The sequence below is a fragment of the Lethenteron reissneri genome, chromosome 12, assembly GCF_015708825.2.
Source record: "Lethenteron reissneri isolate LAM-NWPU_2019-01 chromosome 12, ASM1570882v1, whole genome shotgun sequence".
NCBI lineage: Eukaryota > Metazoa > Chordata > Hyperoartia > Petromyzontiformes > Petromyzontidae > Lethenteron > Lethenteron reissneri.
The window spans coordinates 1,047,431-1,062,789 of NC_083790.1; the positions used below are offsets into that span (position 1 = coordinate 1,047,431).

Here is a 15,359-nt window from a genome sequence, read left to right on the forward strand (position 1 = left end):
GCACGCGCTCACACGCACGCGCTAGGACAATTAAATCCTCTGTCCTGCAGCCTGTTGGGGCAAAGTTCTGGTTTTAACGAGCACCTGTCAGGGCCAGCAGGGTCTTCACACACACGTGCAGACAATTACATTGTTTACAAACACCCCTGCGATAACACACACACACACAGTCACACCAAACACACACACAGTCACACCAAACACACGCACGCGCAAGCACGCGCATGCTCGTCAACACGACATCACAATCTCAACCCTCTCTCTCTGGCCTATGTTAAGGACCTTGCATTGCTGGCTGGAGATATTTTTAAAAGGGTATTTTTTTTGCCCCCATCAGAACTTCACCAGTAAGTAGTGCATCACCCTGTGTTAGACCCCCCCCCCCATCCTCCTCCGACTCGACCTTCAGCGCCACCACACCATGCGGATGAGACCCAGAAAAGTCGACAGCAGCTCACTGTTTGCCGGTTTGGGAAAGAATCCATATTTGAAAACGTCTACCCACATGTGAGAGACGCATCGGAGGGCTGCTGTGTGACGCTGCTACAGACTCAGATGTCACCACCCCCCACTCGCCCCCCCCCCCCCCCCGTGTCTCTCGCCGTGCAGAAGAAGGAGTGGGCGTGGGATGAAAGCAAGATGCTGGTGATGCATGACCCCATCTACCGGTGGGTGGTGGCTTCCGTGACCTTTACAAGCGCGCCCACACACACACGCACACTCCCCCCACACACACACACGCACACTCCCCCCACACACACACACGCACATTCCCCCCACATACACACACGGACACTCCCCACACACACACACACTCCCCCCACACACACACACACTCCCCCCACACACACACTCACTCCCCCCACACACACACTCCCACCCCCCACACACACACTCCCCACACACACACTCCCCCCCACACACACGCACACTCCCCCCACACACACTCAGGACAAGGAACCGGCTAGGATAGAAATCGCCACGAGCCGTTCCCGGAAATCTGGCACAGGGTCTCTGGGTTCGTCGTGTGGTGCGTGCTAACCACTGCGCCACGCACGCACGCACGCACACACGCACGTACAAATGCGTACACGCGACAAAGAACCCTCCGATAGCTACATGGAACGATGTTAGTGAAAACCTATCAAGGCCAGCACAACGCCGCCTAGTCACCTTCATCTCCCCAGCGCTGATGTTTACACACGAACTCCGATTAACACGGTTGGCTACGTACGGTGCGAAACAAGTTCGACGTACATACATCTCATCGGTCAAAGGTCATCGGTGGTGCATAACTCACCATCGCCACGCGAGGTCCCTGGTTGCTACCGGTCCGAATGAGCCCTTTTAGTGCGACAAAAATAGCAACATTTAATCTGACGCACAGAGGGACGCACGAAGTTACCTACCGTGTACGCGCGTTTTCTACCGCTTTCCATGCAAAGGTCGAAAGCGCTCGTACATGACTCCTGTCCCTCCGTCGGTTTGTAACGCGCACGCGGTCGCGGTTACTCTCGTGACGATCATCCCGTCCGGACCAAACTTTAACGCCGAGTGGCGATGCTGTTCGGCACTTGCCCCATTGTCAACCGGCCACGTTGACCAACGCCGCGTTGCCTGAGACTTGGGGAGACAAAGAAAATAAAGAAAAAAACCAGCGCCAAAAGGCCTCTTGGCAGGCAACCTGCCAGGTGTTGCCCCGACAGCCACCGGGGACAAACGCGCGTTGAGCATCCCTGCGTGGGCTCCATCCCTCTTCCTCGTTCCCTAGTTGTCCCTCTTCTAAGCGTGGAAGAGTAGGCCAAATACCCCTCCAGACGGTCTCTCTAGCATCGCGCTTCGCCTTTGCCGTAGTGAAGTAAAAAAAAAGATGAAACCGTGACGTCTTCTCCTCCCGCCCCGCCGATGCCAACGGCCGCCACCGCCGCCAGGATCTTCTACGTGTCGCACGACTCGCAGGACCTCAAGATCTTCAGCTACATCGCACGCGACGGCACCAGCAACGTCTTCCGCTGCAACGTCTTCAAGTCCAAGAAGAAGGTGAGGGAGGGGGGGGGGACGCACGGGGTCCCGACGCCGGGCGCGGCTCGTGCACCACCCCCCACTGTCCATCCCCCCCACCGCCGCCCCCAGTATGTAAATAAACAGGGACATAAAGGTCTAATAACTTGGACGTAACGATAAGTCAACTGGCGAGCCCGAGGGCGGCGTCATTCTGCCGACTCGCTCGTCATTGGCGACGGTGGCCCCGGCTCCCCTTGCCACGCGTTCACCACCCCCCCCCCCCCCCCCCGTGCACTCCCCACCACCTCCACCAGCTCCACCGCCTCCACCACCCCCACCGCCTCTACCACCTCCATCACCACCACCACCTCCACCACCCCCACCGCCTCCACTGCCTCACCCACCTCCGCCTCCACCACCCCCACCACGTCCACTGCCTCCACCACCTCCACCGCCTCCACTGCCTCCACCGCCTCACCCACCTCCACCACCCCCACCACGTCCACCACCTCCACCGCCTCCACCACCGCCTCCACCACCTCCACCGCCTCACCCACCACTACCACCCCACCACGTCCACCACCTCCACCGACCTCCACCACCTCCACCACCTCCACCGCCTCCACCGCCTCACCCACCACCACCACCCCCACCACCTCCACCACCTCCACCGCCTCACCCACCTCCACCTCCTCCACCGCCCCCACCGCCTCCACCACCTCCACCGCCTCACCCACCACCACCACCCCCACCACCTCCACCACCCCCACCACCCCCACCACCCCCACCACCTCTGTGCGTGACCCCGCCGCCCGCGTGCCTTGCAGTCGCACGCGATGCGCGTGGTGCGCACCGTGGGGCAGGCGTTCGAGGTGTGCCACAAGCTGAGCGTGCAGCATGCGCAGCACGTGCCCGACGGGGACACCGACAAGGGCCCGCTCGGCGGCGGTACGTGCGTGTGTGTGCGTGTCTGTGTGTGCGTGTGTGTGCGTGTGTGTGCGTGTGTGTGCGTGTGTGTGCGTGTGTGTGCGTGTGTGTGCGCGTGTGTGCGTGTGTGCGTGTGTGTGTGTCACGGGGCGTTAGGGTGCCTGAGGGCGTGAGGGGGCATAAGGGTGCATGACGGTGGTGATGGTGGTGGTGGTGGTGATGACGGTGATGGTAGTGGTGATGGTGGTGGTGATGGTAGCAGTATGGTGGTGATGGTAATGGTGGTGGTGGTGGTGGTGATGGTGGTGGTAATGGTGGTGATGGTGGTGACGGTGGTGGTGATGGTAGCAGTATGGTAGTCGTGGTGGTGATGGTGGCGGTGGTGGTGATGGTGGTGACGGTGGTGACGGTGGTGACGGTGGTGGTGATGGTGGCAGTAGCGATGACCGTATCGGCACTCGCAGCTAACGGCACGGCCGCGCTCGTGCCGGCCGGGGAGGCAGTGGAGACGGACATCGATGCCGAGGACGGCCCCTCGCCCGCGGGGCTCGCCGAGCCGGCACGGCGGCCGGGGCTCACCGACCTGGACACGACGGAGCCGCACGCACAGACGCCGGCACAGGTGGCACGGAGCGTGGGGAGCGTTGGAATTCATCGATTCGGTTAAGAAGCACATCATGACAATGATGTGCCTCGTGTCACGGTATTGGTCATCATCGTTGTGATGCTGAAGATATTGTTGACAATGTTAAGGATCGAGATTGTGATCACGGTCGAGGTAAAGATGATTGCGATGATGATGGTGATCAAACTGGAGAACCAAATGATGATGGTGATAGTGCTCAAGGCTAACGTACTTATTGCCCCCCCCCTCTCTCCCGTACCGTCTCCCCTTCCCGACCCCCCCCAACCCCCACCGGCTCCCCGGCTCCATGCGATGTGGCCACAGGGCCTCCCACCGGCCTCTCCCCAAGCGGCGTCTCCTCCGCACCTGGGCATGGGCTCTTCTCCCAGCATGCCCCTCTCCACGCACCACCAGATCCAGCTGCTGCAGCAGCAGCTGCTGCAGCAACAGCAGCAGACGCAGGTGGCCGTGGCGCAGGTAACCGGCTACCACCACCGCACCACCACCGCACCACCACCGCACCACCGGCACCACCACCGCACCGACTCACCACCACCGCCCTTGAATCCCTGAGCAAAGCGGGGTCAAGTGCTTGGGTTTGGTAATCTAGACGAGCGGGGGGCTTGCCGGGTGTTGTAGGCGCGAGGCTGCGAGGCCGGGATGTGGCAGCTCCGAGTGCCGCCCGCTCGTGCACGGCGCTGTGCCCGGCGTTCCCCGGGGTCTCCGGCTCTGCCGCTGCGCGTGCCAGGGCGGGCGGCGTCGTGGCGCGCGGACCGCCCGGACGAGGGAGCGCCGCGGGGGCCTTGTGCAGGACGCGGCGAGACGGGAAGGGGGCCGGCAGTCGCGATGATGACGACGATGACTGACAACGATGATGATGAAGACTTTAACGACGATGACGTTGTTCTGGCCGCAGGTGCAGCTGCTCAAGGACCAGCTGAGTGCCGAGTGCGCGGCGCGCATGGAGGCACAGGCCCGCACGCACCAGCTGCTGCTGCAGAACCGCGACCTTCTGGGTCACGTGAGCGCCCTCGTCAAAGAGATCCAGGGCCTGGAGATCAGCCTGGCCCAGCACACCGGCAGTACGGCATCACAACCCCTAACACCATCATCATATCCACCAATGTCTGCTCCACCAGGGAGATAAATGTCATTGTTGTAATCTCCACGGTCATCGCCATCTCCACTGCTATTATCGCCGATATGAATGCAACGATCATCAGCGTAACAACCATCAGAAAGAGAAACCGTGTTCACTGTCATCATCGCGGCCACGCTTTGCGATGGGGCCCAGTAGCTGGGGGGAGGTCAAGTCCGACTTCTCTCAAGACAATCACCAACATCACCGGTGTCATCACCATCACCGCCACGACCATCACAACCACCACAACCTCTGACATCTACAACACCTCCCCCACCACCGCCACCGTGGCATCTTCGGGATTAACCAAAATCCCCTCCCACCCCCACCCCCAGGTGCCAGCCGGCTGAGTGTGACCGACGTGTCGTGGGCCACAGCGGTGAGCTCGCCGCCCCAGCCGGCCTTGCTACTGTGCGGGCCGTGCACGCCGCGGCCGGCCGACGTCGGCCTCTCCCCCGTCGTCGCCGGCGGCCGGGACGCCGTCGGCGGCGGCGACGACGACGGCTTCGGCCTCCGCCTCGCAGGTACGCGGCCCGCTCGGAGCGACGCCGACCGGCGATTCGACCCGTGCGCCCTCGCCGTCGCCGCCGCCGTTAATAACGCGACGCCCGTCGCCGCGGACGCGGTCGCGGCGCCGGTCGGAATCGCCCCGCGGCGGCCGCCTAGCGGCGCCGATCCGCCGGCGTGCCGAGAGGAGACGGCCCGAGGGCCGCGGTCGCCGCCGTCGTCGCCGCCACCGAGGGGGACGGGCGAGGGGTCGCCCGCGGGGCGGTCCGGCGCCGGCGACGGTTCGCCGGGCGGTGCCGAGGCGTCGCGGCGCGAGGGGGAGGGGTCGCGGCGCGAGGGGCGACGCGAGGGAACGCCTCCCGGCGGTGGCGAGGAAGAGGAGGAGGCTCCCGTGCAGAACGGGGTCGCGCACGAGAATGGCATGGGGCCGGAGGTGGCGCTCGGGTGCCACGCACGCGACGGAGTTGGGTCGGCCGCCACCGCCGTGGGCAGGAGGGGCGGCGGTGGCGGCTCGCGGCCCGAGAGGTTCAGCTTCCCGCTGGGCCCCGGCATGGGCTGGGACCCGGCCGTGTGCCGCTGCTTCTCGCTCGAGATGCTGCACGGCCAGGAGTCCGGCATCGGCCTCGAGAGCGACTCCAGCGAGGACGACGACGACAACGATGACGACGACGATGACGAGGAGGGGGAGGAGGGCGACGAGGTGGGGACGGAGTTAGCCGAGGCGATGCTCGGGCCTGGCTTTAGGCAGCTGGGCGTCAGGGGTCACGGCCTAGGCTGTGGAGAAGCCGTGAGAAACAAGCCAGTCATCGTGTAGCCACTGGCCGCTTGCGGTGTCTTGTGATATAATTTCACCACTCGTATTTTACTATTGTCGTTACTGTTGTTGCTATTGTTGTTATTGTTGTTTATTTTCGGTGTCTTTTTGTCGGGGGACGCTGCCGTGCTGTAACGGTCAGCAGCGCGCTGCTGGACTGGCGATCCAGAAGTCGTCGGTTCGATTCAATCTTCCCCCCACCCCGCCCAACCGCCTTTGTTCCGCCCAGCGGTGTAAGCGGGTTCACCACAAGTTAGCCCATGATCGGCAGGTCGTGTGTGTGGTGGGGCAAAGTGTGGGCACTCCCACCTCTTCTAAAACGTCTGGAACAGTGTGGAAGAGTAGGCCAAGCACCCTGTGAAGAGCGAGGCTCTCTGGAGCTCCCCCCCGGTGGAGGCCCTTCCACCCACAATTGGCACAAGTGAGCAATTGCAGGGCTGCCCCTTTACCCACGGTTATGTTAGAACCCGCGGCTAAGACTCGCTTCGCTCGCAAGCGGAGAGTAGCGAGTTCACATGCAGGTCAAGTCGGGCATTGATTGACTCATCCCCCTGGGGTGGATAAAACGAGTACTACGATGCGTGAAGTCAACTGGTGCTTGGCCTATGGAACGGCTAATCCCTGCCATAAGAATGTGGAATTGTCACCACTGGTCCGCCACCCCCCAACCTCATCCCCCATGACCGTATGAGCAGGAAACCACTTGAATGGTTTAATTTCACTATTCATTAATAAAAATAACGTACTTAGTTTCACTTAAATTTATTTACCCATTTCTTCAAATAGCTCGTCCATTAATTGGACATTCACTGTTATCACTATTGCCAGTAAGCCGCGAGTATGATGCTGATATTACGGCAGCATTACGCGAGTGTTTTGCCAGTATGACGAATGAATATGATGCCGGAATGATGCCAGTATGAATCCGATATGACGCCAGTAACACGCGAGTTTCACTCTGGAATGACGCCAGTACTCCGGGCTAAACGTGTTGTTTCGCTGTACGCGTCGCGTGAACGAGAACGGCTAAAGATGTGCGCGGCTCGAGGCCCCCCGAGCGGTTCCACGCGACACCGCAGCGACACCGCAGCGACACCGCAGCGACACCGCAGCGACACCGCAGCGCCACACCCTCGCCATCACAATACCCACCACGCCCGAAGTACGGGGGCGGCGGGGGGGGTTGCAACCCGTCCTGGTTTTCCCAGGATCGTTCTCTTCGTTGGGGAGGCAGCTGCTGCCCTGGGACATCTCTGAAGCGAAAAGTCTCCCCGGCTTTTGGTCCGTTGCGTGATTATAATAATAATCGTGATGTTACACGGCTCACTCAAGACGACGGAGCCACGAGCAGCTCTCCGCTCTTCCGCTGGTGTGGGGGTTTGCTGCTGGTTAGGATACGTCCCGGATTGGTGGTGGCAACCCCACCCACTCCTCCTCCCGCTGCCGCACCGATCGCCCGTCGTGAATTGTCAGTCGCCGTTCAGGGCATGACACTCAAAGCCCCGCACAGGTGGATTCAATCCCCCTTGCTGTGCTGCTATCCGTCGGGTGCCGTGCGGTGCTGCTCACCCCCCCCCCCCCCCACCACTCTCCGGCTGTGACCCCCATTCCTCGTGACGGAGGTGCCAGGCTAGGTGTCCGTCTCACGCTATACAAGTGCACTTGACAGCGACGGGCGCCGTCTCTCTGCAGCCCGTGCGGAAGAGACGGCGCCCGCGTGCGGGGGCATCGTACACGCGCGGTATCGATGTGTAGATGTGTACTTGGGATCTCCGTGTACGTCGTAACATTTGATATTGGCCACTGAAATTGCACGCGCAGCCCGTCTGTAAGAGCGCCGCGCCAACGAACCCCCCGCCGGCCAAGTTTCATTCGCGTCCACGGCTAACGTCGGCGGCGAGCGATACCCACCCGGAAGGATCCGCACGTACCCCGTGGTGTTGATTCAGGAGCTGTGCACCGACCGAGGTCATCCACAACAACAGTAGCCAGAAGGAAAACCGGAACCAAAGATTTCGACCGCGTTCGTGGCGACGGTTGATGGCGCCACTTTCTGGAGAGAGTGTGGTACCTCACCTGCGGTACAGACTGGTGGGCTGGTGGAGGGCAACTCCGTGGTGTGTGGGGGGGGGCAGGATGAAGTTGACCACCCCCCCTCCCCTCAGCTCACCCTTCTAAATTATTTTCATCGGTGCAACGTTTTTAACAGCGGGTGGCGATTTTTCGTCAACATTTTCCGGTGTGACAAATGGCCATGAACCATTAACAGGAACAAGTTAAGTGCCGAGGTTCGTTCAGAGTTTGTTGAACATTGACTGCCCCCCCACCACCCCCCCCCCCCGATCCCCCGTTCACACGAGGTCAGGCTGCAGGGTTCGTGAAGGCTTCGGCGTTAATGCGGTCGTCCGCTCGACCTTGTGAACGAGACCAAACAACAACAAAATACACGCGGAAACATTACTGCGCGGCAGGGATACATTTCAGTGGCCAATTTTGAAGTGAGTGCGGGACGCTTGTGACAAAAACATACACAGTATATATATCTTAATATTTTGGAAGCGACCAGGATCTCTGGATAGGCTTCATCTCCGGTGGTTCTCTTCCCCCGCGGGCGGTTTGCATTTGCGCAACAAAAACAACGAACGAGCGGCGCAACTCGAGCGGACGTCTCCGCCGACGGCTAACGCCGGACTCAACTCGGCGCCGCGGTGGCCACAGCCGCACTCGAGCGCGGTTCCCGTGGGCCGAGCCGTGCGTCCGCGACTGTCACCGAATAAAGACGCTGCCGCGTCAGCAGCAAGGCCTTGACCGGAGCGTTCAGCGTCGATTCTCACAGCGGTCGCCAGGGGGTCGAGGGACGCCGCGTACTCGCCACATCGCTCGTCGTGCGCGGGGCTCGCGGGGTCCACGCAGACAAACGTCCCTCCGGGGTCCGTCAAACAAGTGCCGCTCTGTTGGGGGAATGTGGAATTTCCACCACTGGCTGGGGGCCATAAACAAGAGTTGGGCCACCCACCGACTCGACGCTCGTTTTGAGCAGGAAGGATTTGTTTTGAGTTCCGGCCCGAGGGTTGGAGCAAGGCCTGGGGACCACAGGGACCCTACGGGGGGGGCAGGGGTGGGGACCACAGGGACCCTAAGGGGGGGGCAGGGGTGGGGGGCGGCAGGGACCCTAAGGGGGGGGGCAGGGGTGGGGGGCAGCAGGGGTCGCAGAGCAGGGATGAGGATCTGGGGGCTCGAGGGGGCAGGTGAGGGCAATTGATGACTTTTTCTGAACCAACAAAACTATTTGTTTCCTCCTTGTGCTTTCCATTGTGGAGCCGAGCCGAGCGCCAAGGTAAGGAAGTCCGACGTTTCGTGTCAGCGGGCCGCGTCCCAGGGCCCCCTCTCGGTATCGGCATGGCCGCGGCGGTTCGCTCTCATTCTGTTCCGTTTTGCCTGCCGTCGCTGTGCAGACTTTGCGCCACGTCCACTGGGTATAACCGGCACGCTCCTGACATCGTCACGCCACTTGGCCTCTGGTTGCAGGGACATCCAAATGCAATAAATGTATTCGCATGCAACCCAATTGAGATTCAGTTGCGAGTGACCGAGCTGCGAATCAGTTGTGTGCAACCCAAGTTGGGATTCGGTTGCATGCAATCAACTTGCGCAACTGATCAGCCTGGTGTGGACCCGGCTTACGAGTCCCTTGTCCCTATCATCATCATCATCATCGTCGTCGTCTTTGTCGTCATCTGTGAATCGTCGTCACATTTCATCTCGTCCCGTCAGCACGCCGCTCGCTCATAGCCGTTCCCCGTGCAGCCTTCCCTGCTTGCCCCACGGTTCCGTTCCATTTTCTCGTCGCAGCGATGGCAATCGTTCACCGGCCCGCTCGTCGTCATCGCCTTGTGCGTAAAAGGCAACGACGCAATGCGCATCTTTAACAAACAGAGGACGCGCGGCGCTTGGGCAATTGTCGATAGCGCCGCTCGTCACTGCCTGGCTGCTGCTGCTGCTGCCTTCGACAGCTCGTGCCTGTGGTTTGTCGGCGATTGTGAGAAGCAATATGCACGAACGATGATGACACGCTTAAACATCGCTGCTCTTACTATGATCGTGACCCCGTGTTCCCGTGTGTCTCCTCCTCCTCCTCCGCAGTCGATCAGAGCCTCTTTGAGAACGCCAGTTTCTCAGCGTCCCCGATGCCCAAGGGTAGGCACGTCACGGTTAGCACCCCTGTCGTCGGGGTGTCGGCGGCGGCCGGGGTGGGGCCGGGGGTGGCGGCACCGGGGCCCCCCCCCGTTCCCCGGGAGGAAGAGCGGGGCCCCCCCACCCCGGGGAGCGGGGGGCGCGCCACCTGGACGGCGCTGGGAGCCGCCGAGCGTTGGCCGAGCGACGCGTGGGACGCGGCGGCGGAGCAAGCGGGACGCGGGGGCGGCGCGTGGAGCACCGCCCCGGCGATGGCGATGGCGGCGGCTCCTCACCTGGCGCGCAGGTGAGCGATCGCGCACACGCAACAGGGGTGCGTGTGTGTGTGCGCGTGTGTGTGCGCGTGTGTGTGTGCGCGTGTGTGTGTGCGCGGTGGTGTAGCGGCCGGAGTTTGATTCCCGCTCATGGCCACCCACACCGTTGACGATTATCTGAACCGGTCCTGAGCCTCCCCTAGGTCGCCTCGGCCTCAAATGAGTACCTGGTGCGGTGTGTCAACATCGCCACTGGGAGACAAAGGCAGCCGGGCGTGGTGCTGGCCACCGACCCCCTCATGTGCCATGCCGGCCTTCATGTGCTCACTAACAGCACTTACCCCAACAATTTGTTAAGGCTAAAAAAGACAAAGATTTCTGTATGTATATACAACAACAACCGCCATTCACCACTAATTGACGGTGACGCAACCACAGCGCTTGTGCCAGGCTAGGTGCACTTTAAGGCCACGTCAAGCGTCGAACGCCCGCTGGCAGGTCACGGGACAGAACCAACCAGGTGCCATGTATTGACTGACTGAGATGGCTGGCCGGGCTCAAAAGATCCAAAAACACCAAAAACACCAAGCGGCCAGCAACCGGCGTTTCAATCCACCCTCCTCCATCAGCGCGGTTCACCGATCCAACTCGAAATTCATCCCTGGAAAAATCTCTGCGGTCGATCCTACCCACGAGCCACTGGTCCACCGCACGGGCTGACGCACACGAGTGTTTATCTGTGCAGTGCCAGCACGTCTGCACACGCACGTGTGTGTGTGTGTGTGTGCGCGCGCAAGTGCTTGGACTTTTCGTGTACGAATGTACGTGCGTGTACTTTGTGTGCACACGTATGCATGTGGGTGTACGTGGAGTGTGTGGTGTGTACGTGGAGCGTGCGTGTGCCGTGTGTGTGATGTGGGTGCGAGTGTCACGCCCTGCCTACGGCCCTGCCCTTTGACCCCTGCCAGGGCCGCCTCCGACACCTTCCCCCGGTTGGAGCCGCCGCCACCGTCCGCCGCTCGCAAGCGCGTCCCTCGCGCCCTCAAGACGACGCACGACATGATGGTGCCGCCCAGCGCCACCAGCAACACCAGCAACAGCTCCGCCACGGAGCTCCACCACCACGACCACCACACCGCCACCACCACCACCGACGACGGAGACGACAACAACAACAACAACATCGACGACCACCACCACCACGACCATGACGACGATGAAGACCCCTTCTCCTGCTCGGCCGAGATGCGCCTGCTGTTCCTACAGGAGGAGCCGACGCAGCGCTCCTTCGGGAATTCCTTCTGGGATTACTCGGGCAGTCCGGACCGCGACTCGGCGGGATCGGGCGAGCCGGCACTCGCGAACGGCGCGAGCCGGGGGGAGCACGCCGGGGATGAGACGGCGCAGTCCAAGCAGCAGCAGCAACAGCAGAGCGCCGACAAGGAGTTGGTTCCGAAGTCGATCCGGAAGGAGCTGGACGCGCTCGGCGTTCCGGAGTCGGAGTCCCGGATTTCCGGGCGGGATCCGCTCGAGGAAGGGTCGGAGGATTCCGGCATCGTCCGGCAGAGAGACTCCGGCGCCTCGGAGGGCGAGCGCGCCGAGGCCCTCGGCCTCGACTGAGCGCGAGCAGCAAAACTAAAATCGATAATTAAATAGGTAAATGTAACCATCGACATCCGGAGCAGACGGCTGTTGAGTTCACGACGGGAGCCGGACGTCGACGCTGACGAATCGGTGACCTTTCCCTGCCCTGCCCTGGGAGCACCGTTGTGAAAATCTTGACGTCATTAATTTGTGGCATCATCATCACCGTTGTTGCTATTTTTTATTTTTATTTAAAGTTACGTTTTTTACAACGTTCATCTCATCCGATAGATTTTGTCTCATCCCGCGAGTATTGTTGGGTTTTTTATTTTATTAGCTCACCGATGTCATCGAAGTCCCAGTTCCTTAGCAACGACAACTCTCAAAAGCGACCGCTTGCGCCGGCTAGCGCTCACGGTGACCTTTAACCCCGCGCCCTCCGCCATCATTTCTGACGCCGCAATCATTTCCCAGAAAGATGCAAATCACTGTTTTTATTTCTCTCTCGATCTCGCCTTCGCGTTTGCATTTCCACGAGCAAGCTGCTGTCAAACGTTGTACTAATGTTTTCTGCTTTATACGCAATGTATGGTTATTGTTTTGATACTCGCCCTTGCCATTAAGAATGTGGAATTTCCATGTCTGACTCCGGGCCACCAAACGGGCGAGATGAGCACTGCCTGGTACCCAAAAAACACTTTTGGGACGGATTCCCACCGTGTTGCCGAATGTTCCAGTCGGAACTTCGGCAAAATTGTCCCGATGTGTCAATCACCAACAACGGGGAAAACAAATCCAGAAAAGCGATCGGCTGTCTTCGTGGCAGAATGTCACTTTGACCCCCCTTAGACTCATTCACCGGAAACGTTTGAATTGTAGGCGAGCGAGGCCTTGAGAGGCCTCGCCGGGCCTCGACTCTGAATGTACGCGACTCCGCGTGGACGCGCAGCGACGGCGGCGGTGGCGGTGGCGGCTATGAATTAGGAGGATGGAATGTTTACGCAAGTGACGGAAGGCACGGGAAGGTCGCGGGAAGATTTGAGAGATTGTAGACCAATGTTAATGTGGAGCCAAGACGAGGAGGAGGCGGAGCAGCAGGAGGACGTGTGCGTCTCTGGGTTGGTTCAAGGAGGATCCAGTATGGGCGTAAAATCAAAGATTAAAGCACAACCGGGAGGTGACCTGGTGGTTCCTGGCTTGTCGGAGAAGCCGGGCCCACCCCTTTGAGATCATCGTCATTACGGGTTCGGATCTGGATTTCAGCCACGACTCGTTGAACGAAAGCCTCATCGAGTTGAGCAGTGGACTTGGCCCTGGTGACCAGTGACCACGAAATAAGCGGGACACAGAATCCCCGCGCAGAGCGCAGCACCGCTCGACGCAGCCAACGTCTCCTATTTACATAGAAACGGATTTGCCTTCGGGGGCAGTGGGCATTGTGAAGGGCAGCAGTAGAGGGGTTGGGGGGGAAGGCAGCAAAGGATCACGGTGGGCAGCAACAGATAGGCAGTGGTGGGGGTCGTCGGCATTGGGAAGGGCAGCATTAGTGGGGTTGGGGAGGTGGGCAGCCGGGGTCACGGCGTGTCATCATATCAGGTGACTCCCCCCATACCTGCATAGCACTCACCTGTACAGGCAACACAGGTAACCCACCTGAACTGGCAACACTCCTCTGCACATCACATCCAGTGTGTGTGTGTTAATGAATTTCAAAAGGGGGGGACGAGAGTCGGAATGTAAGTTAAAATGTTATGCAATTTTGTAATTATCTGTCTATTATTATTTTTAAATAAATGTACTTTTAACAGCAAAACACTAATAATTGTACCAGTAATAATCAAACTCGCCGGGAGCGTGTCGCGATGCCCGATCCATTGTTATTGATCACCAATGTTGATCAGCATCGGTATTATTGATCACCATTACTGATCAGCATCGATATTATTGATCGGCATTATTCATCATTATTGTACCTGCACAACGCGACAATAAAATCGCGCTAGAGCCTCTCTCTGCACGTGACTTGTTGTGCATCAATGTCCGTGCGCGTTGAGAGAACGGCCTCTGCAAGAATGCGTCGCGACGCGCAAGTTCGTGTCAATGAGTGGGGAGCGGTGGTGTAGCGGTTAGCGCGCTGCGCTATGAACCTGGTGACCCGGGTTCGATTCCCGCTCACGGCCAACACCCAGTGACGATTATCTGAACCGGTCGTGGGCCTCCCCTAGGTCGACTCAGCCTGAAATGAGTACCTGGTGCGGTGTGTAAACATCGCCACTAGGGAGACAAAGGCGGTCGGGCGTGGTGCTGGCCACCCACCCCCTCGTGTACCGTTCCGGCCTTCATAGGTGCTCGCTAACAGCACTTGCCCCTACAGTCTGTTAAGGCTATACGGGGGGTCTTTATGCCCACGCGAGGAGTCCAACGTGGAGTTGGTTACACAGGTTCGGAAGCTAAGCAGGTTTGAGCCTGGATAATTATTGGATGGGCGACCGCCACGCTCAACACATGACCTCTACCCCACCCCGTCCCGCGATGCGTCACGGGTGGTACAGAGTTGCATTGGCAGCTGCCACCCGCCACTCGGAGTCACGAAGCACTTGGCCCACGATTGCACGAATATGTTTCGTTGTTGGATTGATCAACACGTGGGCGGCACCGCCTTCGACGTTCAGCCACCGCAACAACAACGACCAATCAACGTCTCTCTCTCTCTCACACTCGAAAAAACACACGTGGTCATCGTGTCACGAACTCTTCTCGTGCGTGATGACGCCCGAAGCGATCATGGGACACGACAATTTTAATGGGACGCCGGATCGATTCCAGCTCCCGGCACGGCATTTGAAACCACGAGAGGGGGGGGGGGGGGTGTTACAGCAAGCTTCTAAACTCTCCCCGGCTCGTCCCCCGCCTCGTCCACCCAGCAGTGTGAGTGGGTTACCTGGCTGCTCGATCGACAGGTCGCGGGGATAGGCAGTTTAACACGTGGGAGGCTTTCGCGGCCTATATCACCCAGAATACAAGAGTTTTCTTGGGTTAGATCGCGTACATATATAATGTGTCGTTAAACCCGCCACCACCTGACACAACCAATTAGTAAAGTTGGTCACGTAAACAGAACGTGCCAATTTGTTACTTGTGCAGCACACCGGAGTTTTTAGGGGAGCCAAGCCACGACATTTACAATCTGAGTACGACGTTTCGCCAGATATTACAACCAGCTTCATCAGGCGACAGATTTGTGGAGAAGTCCTCCTGTTTCCTTCCTTTTTTCTTGCCAGGTCCGCTCGCAAAAGAGGTGTTTAACCT

At 59.7% G+C, this 15,359-nt stretch overlaps 1 protein-coding gene across 1 annotated transcript; it reads left to right on the forward strand.

Moving 5' to 3' along the window:
• Positions 1-614: 614 nt before the first annotated feature.
• LOC133341710 (uncharacterized) lies at positions 615-14,065 on the forward strand. The gene is made up of 9 exons (XM_061550355.1): positions 615-668; positions 1,932-2,040; positions 2,832-2,952; positions 3,396-3,553; positions 3,881-4,033; positions 4,473-4,638; positions 5,033-5,221; positions 10,162-10,498; positions 11,435-14,065. Exons 1-9 carry the CDS (start codon positions 640-642, stop codon positions 12,084-12,086), a joined length of 1,914 nt encoding a protein of 637 aa, XP_061406339.1. The 5' UTR covers positions 615-639; the 3' UTR covers positions 12,087-14,065.
• Positions 14,066-15,359: the final 1,294 nt, after the last annotated feature.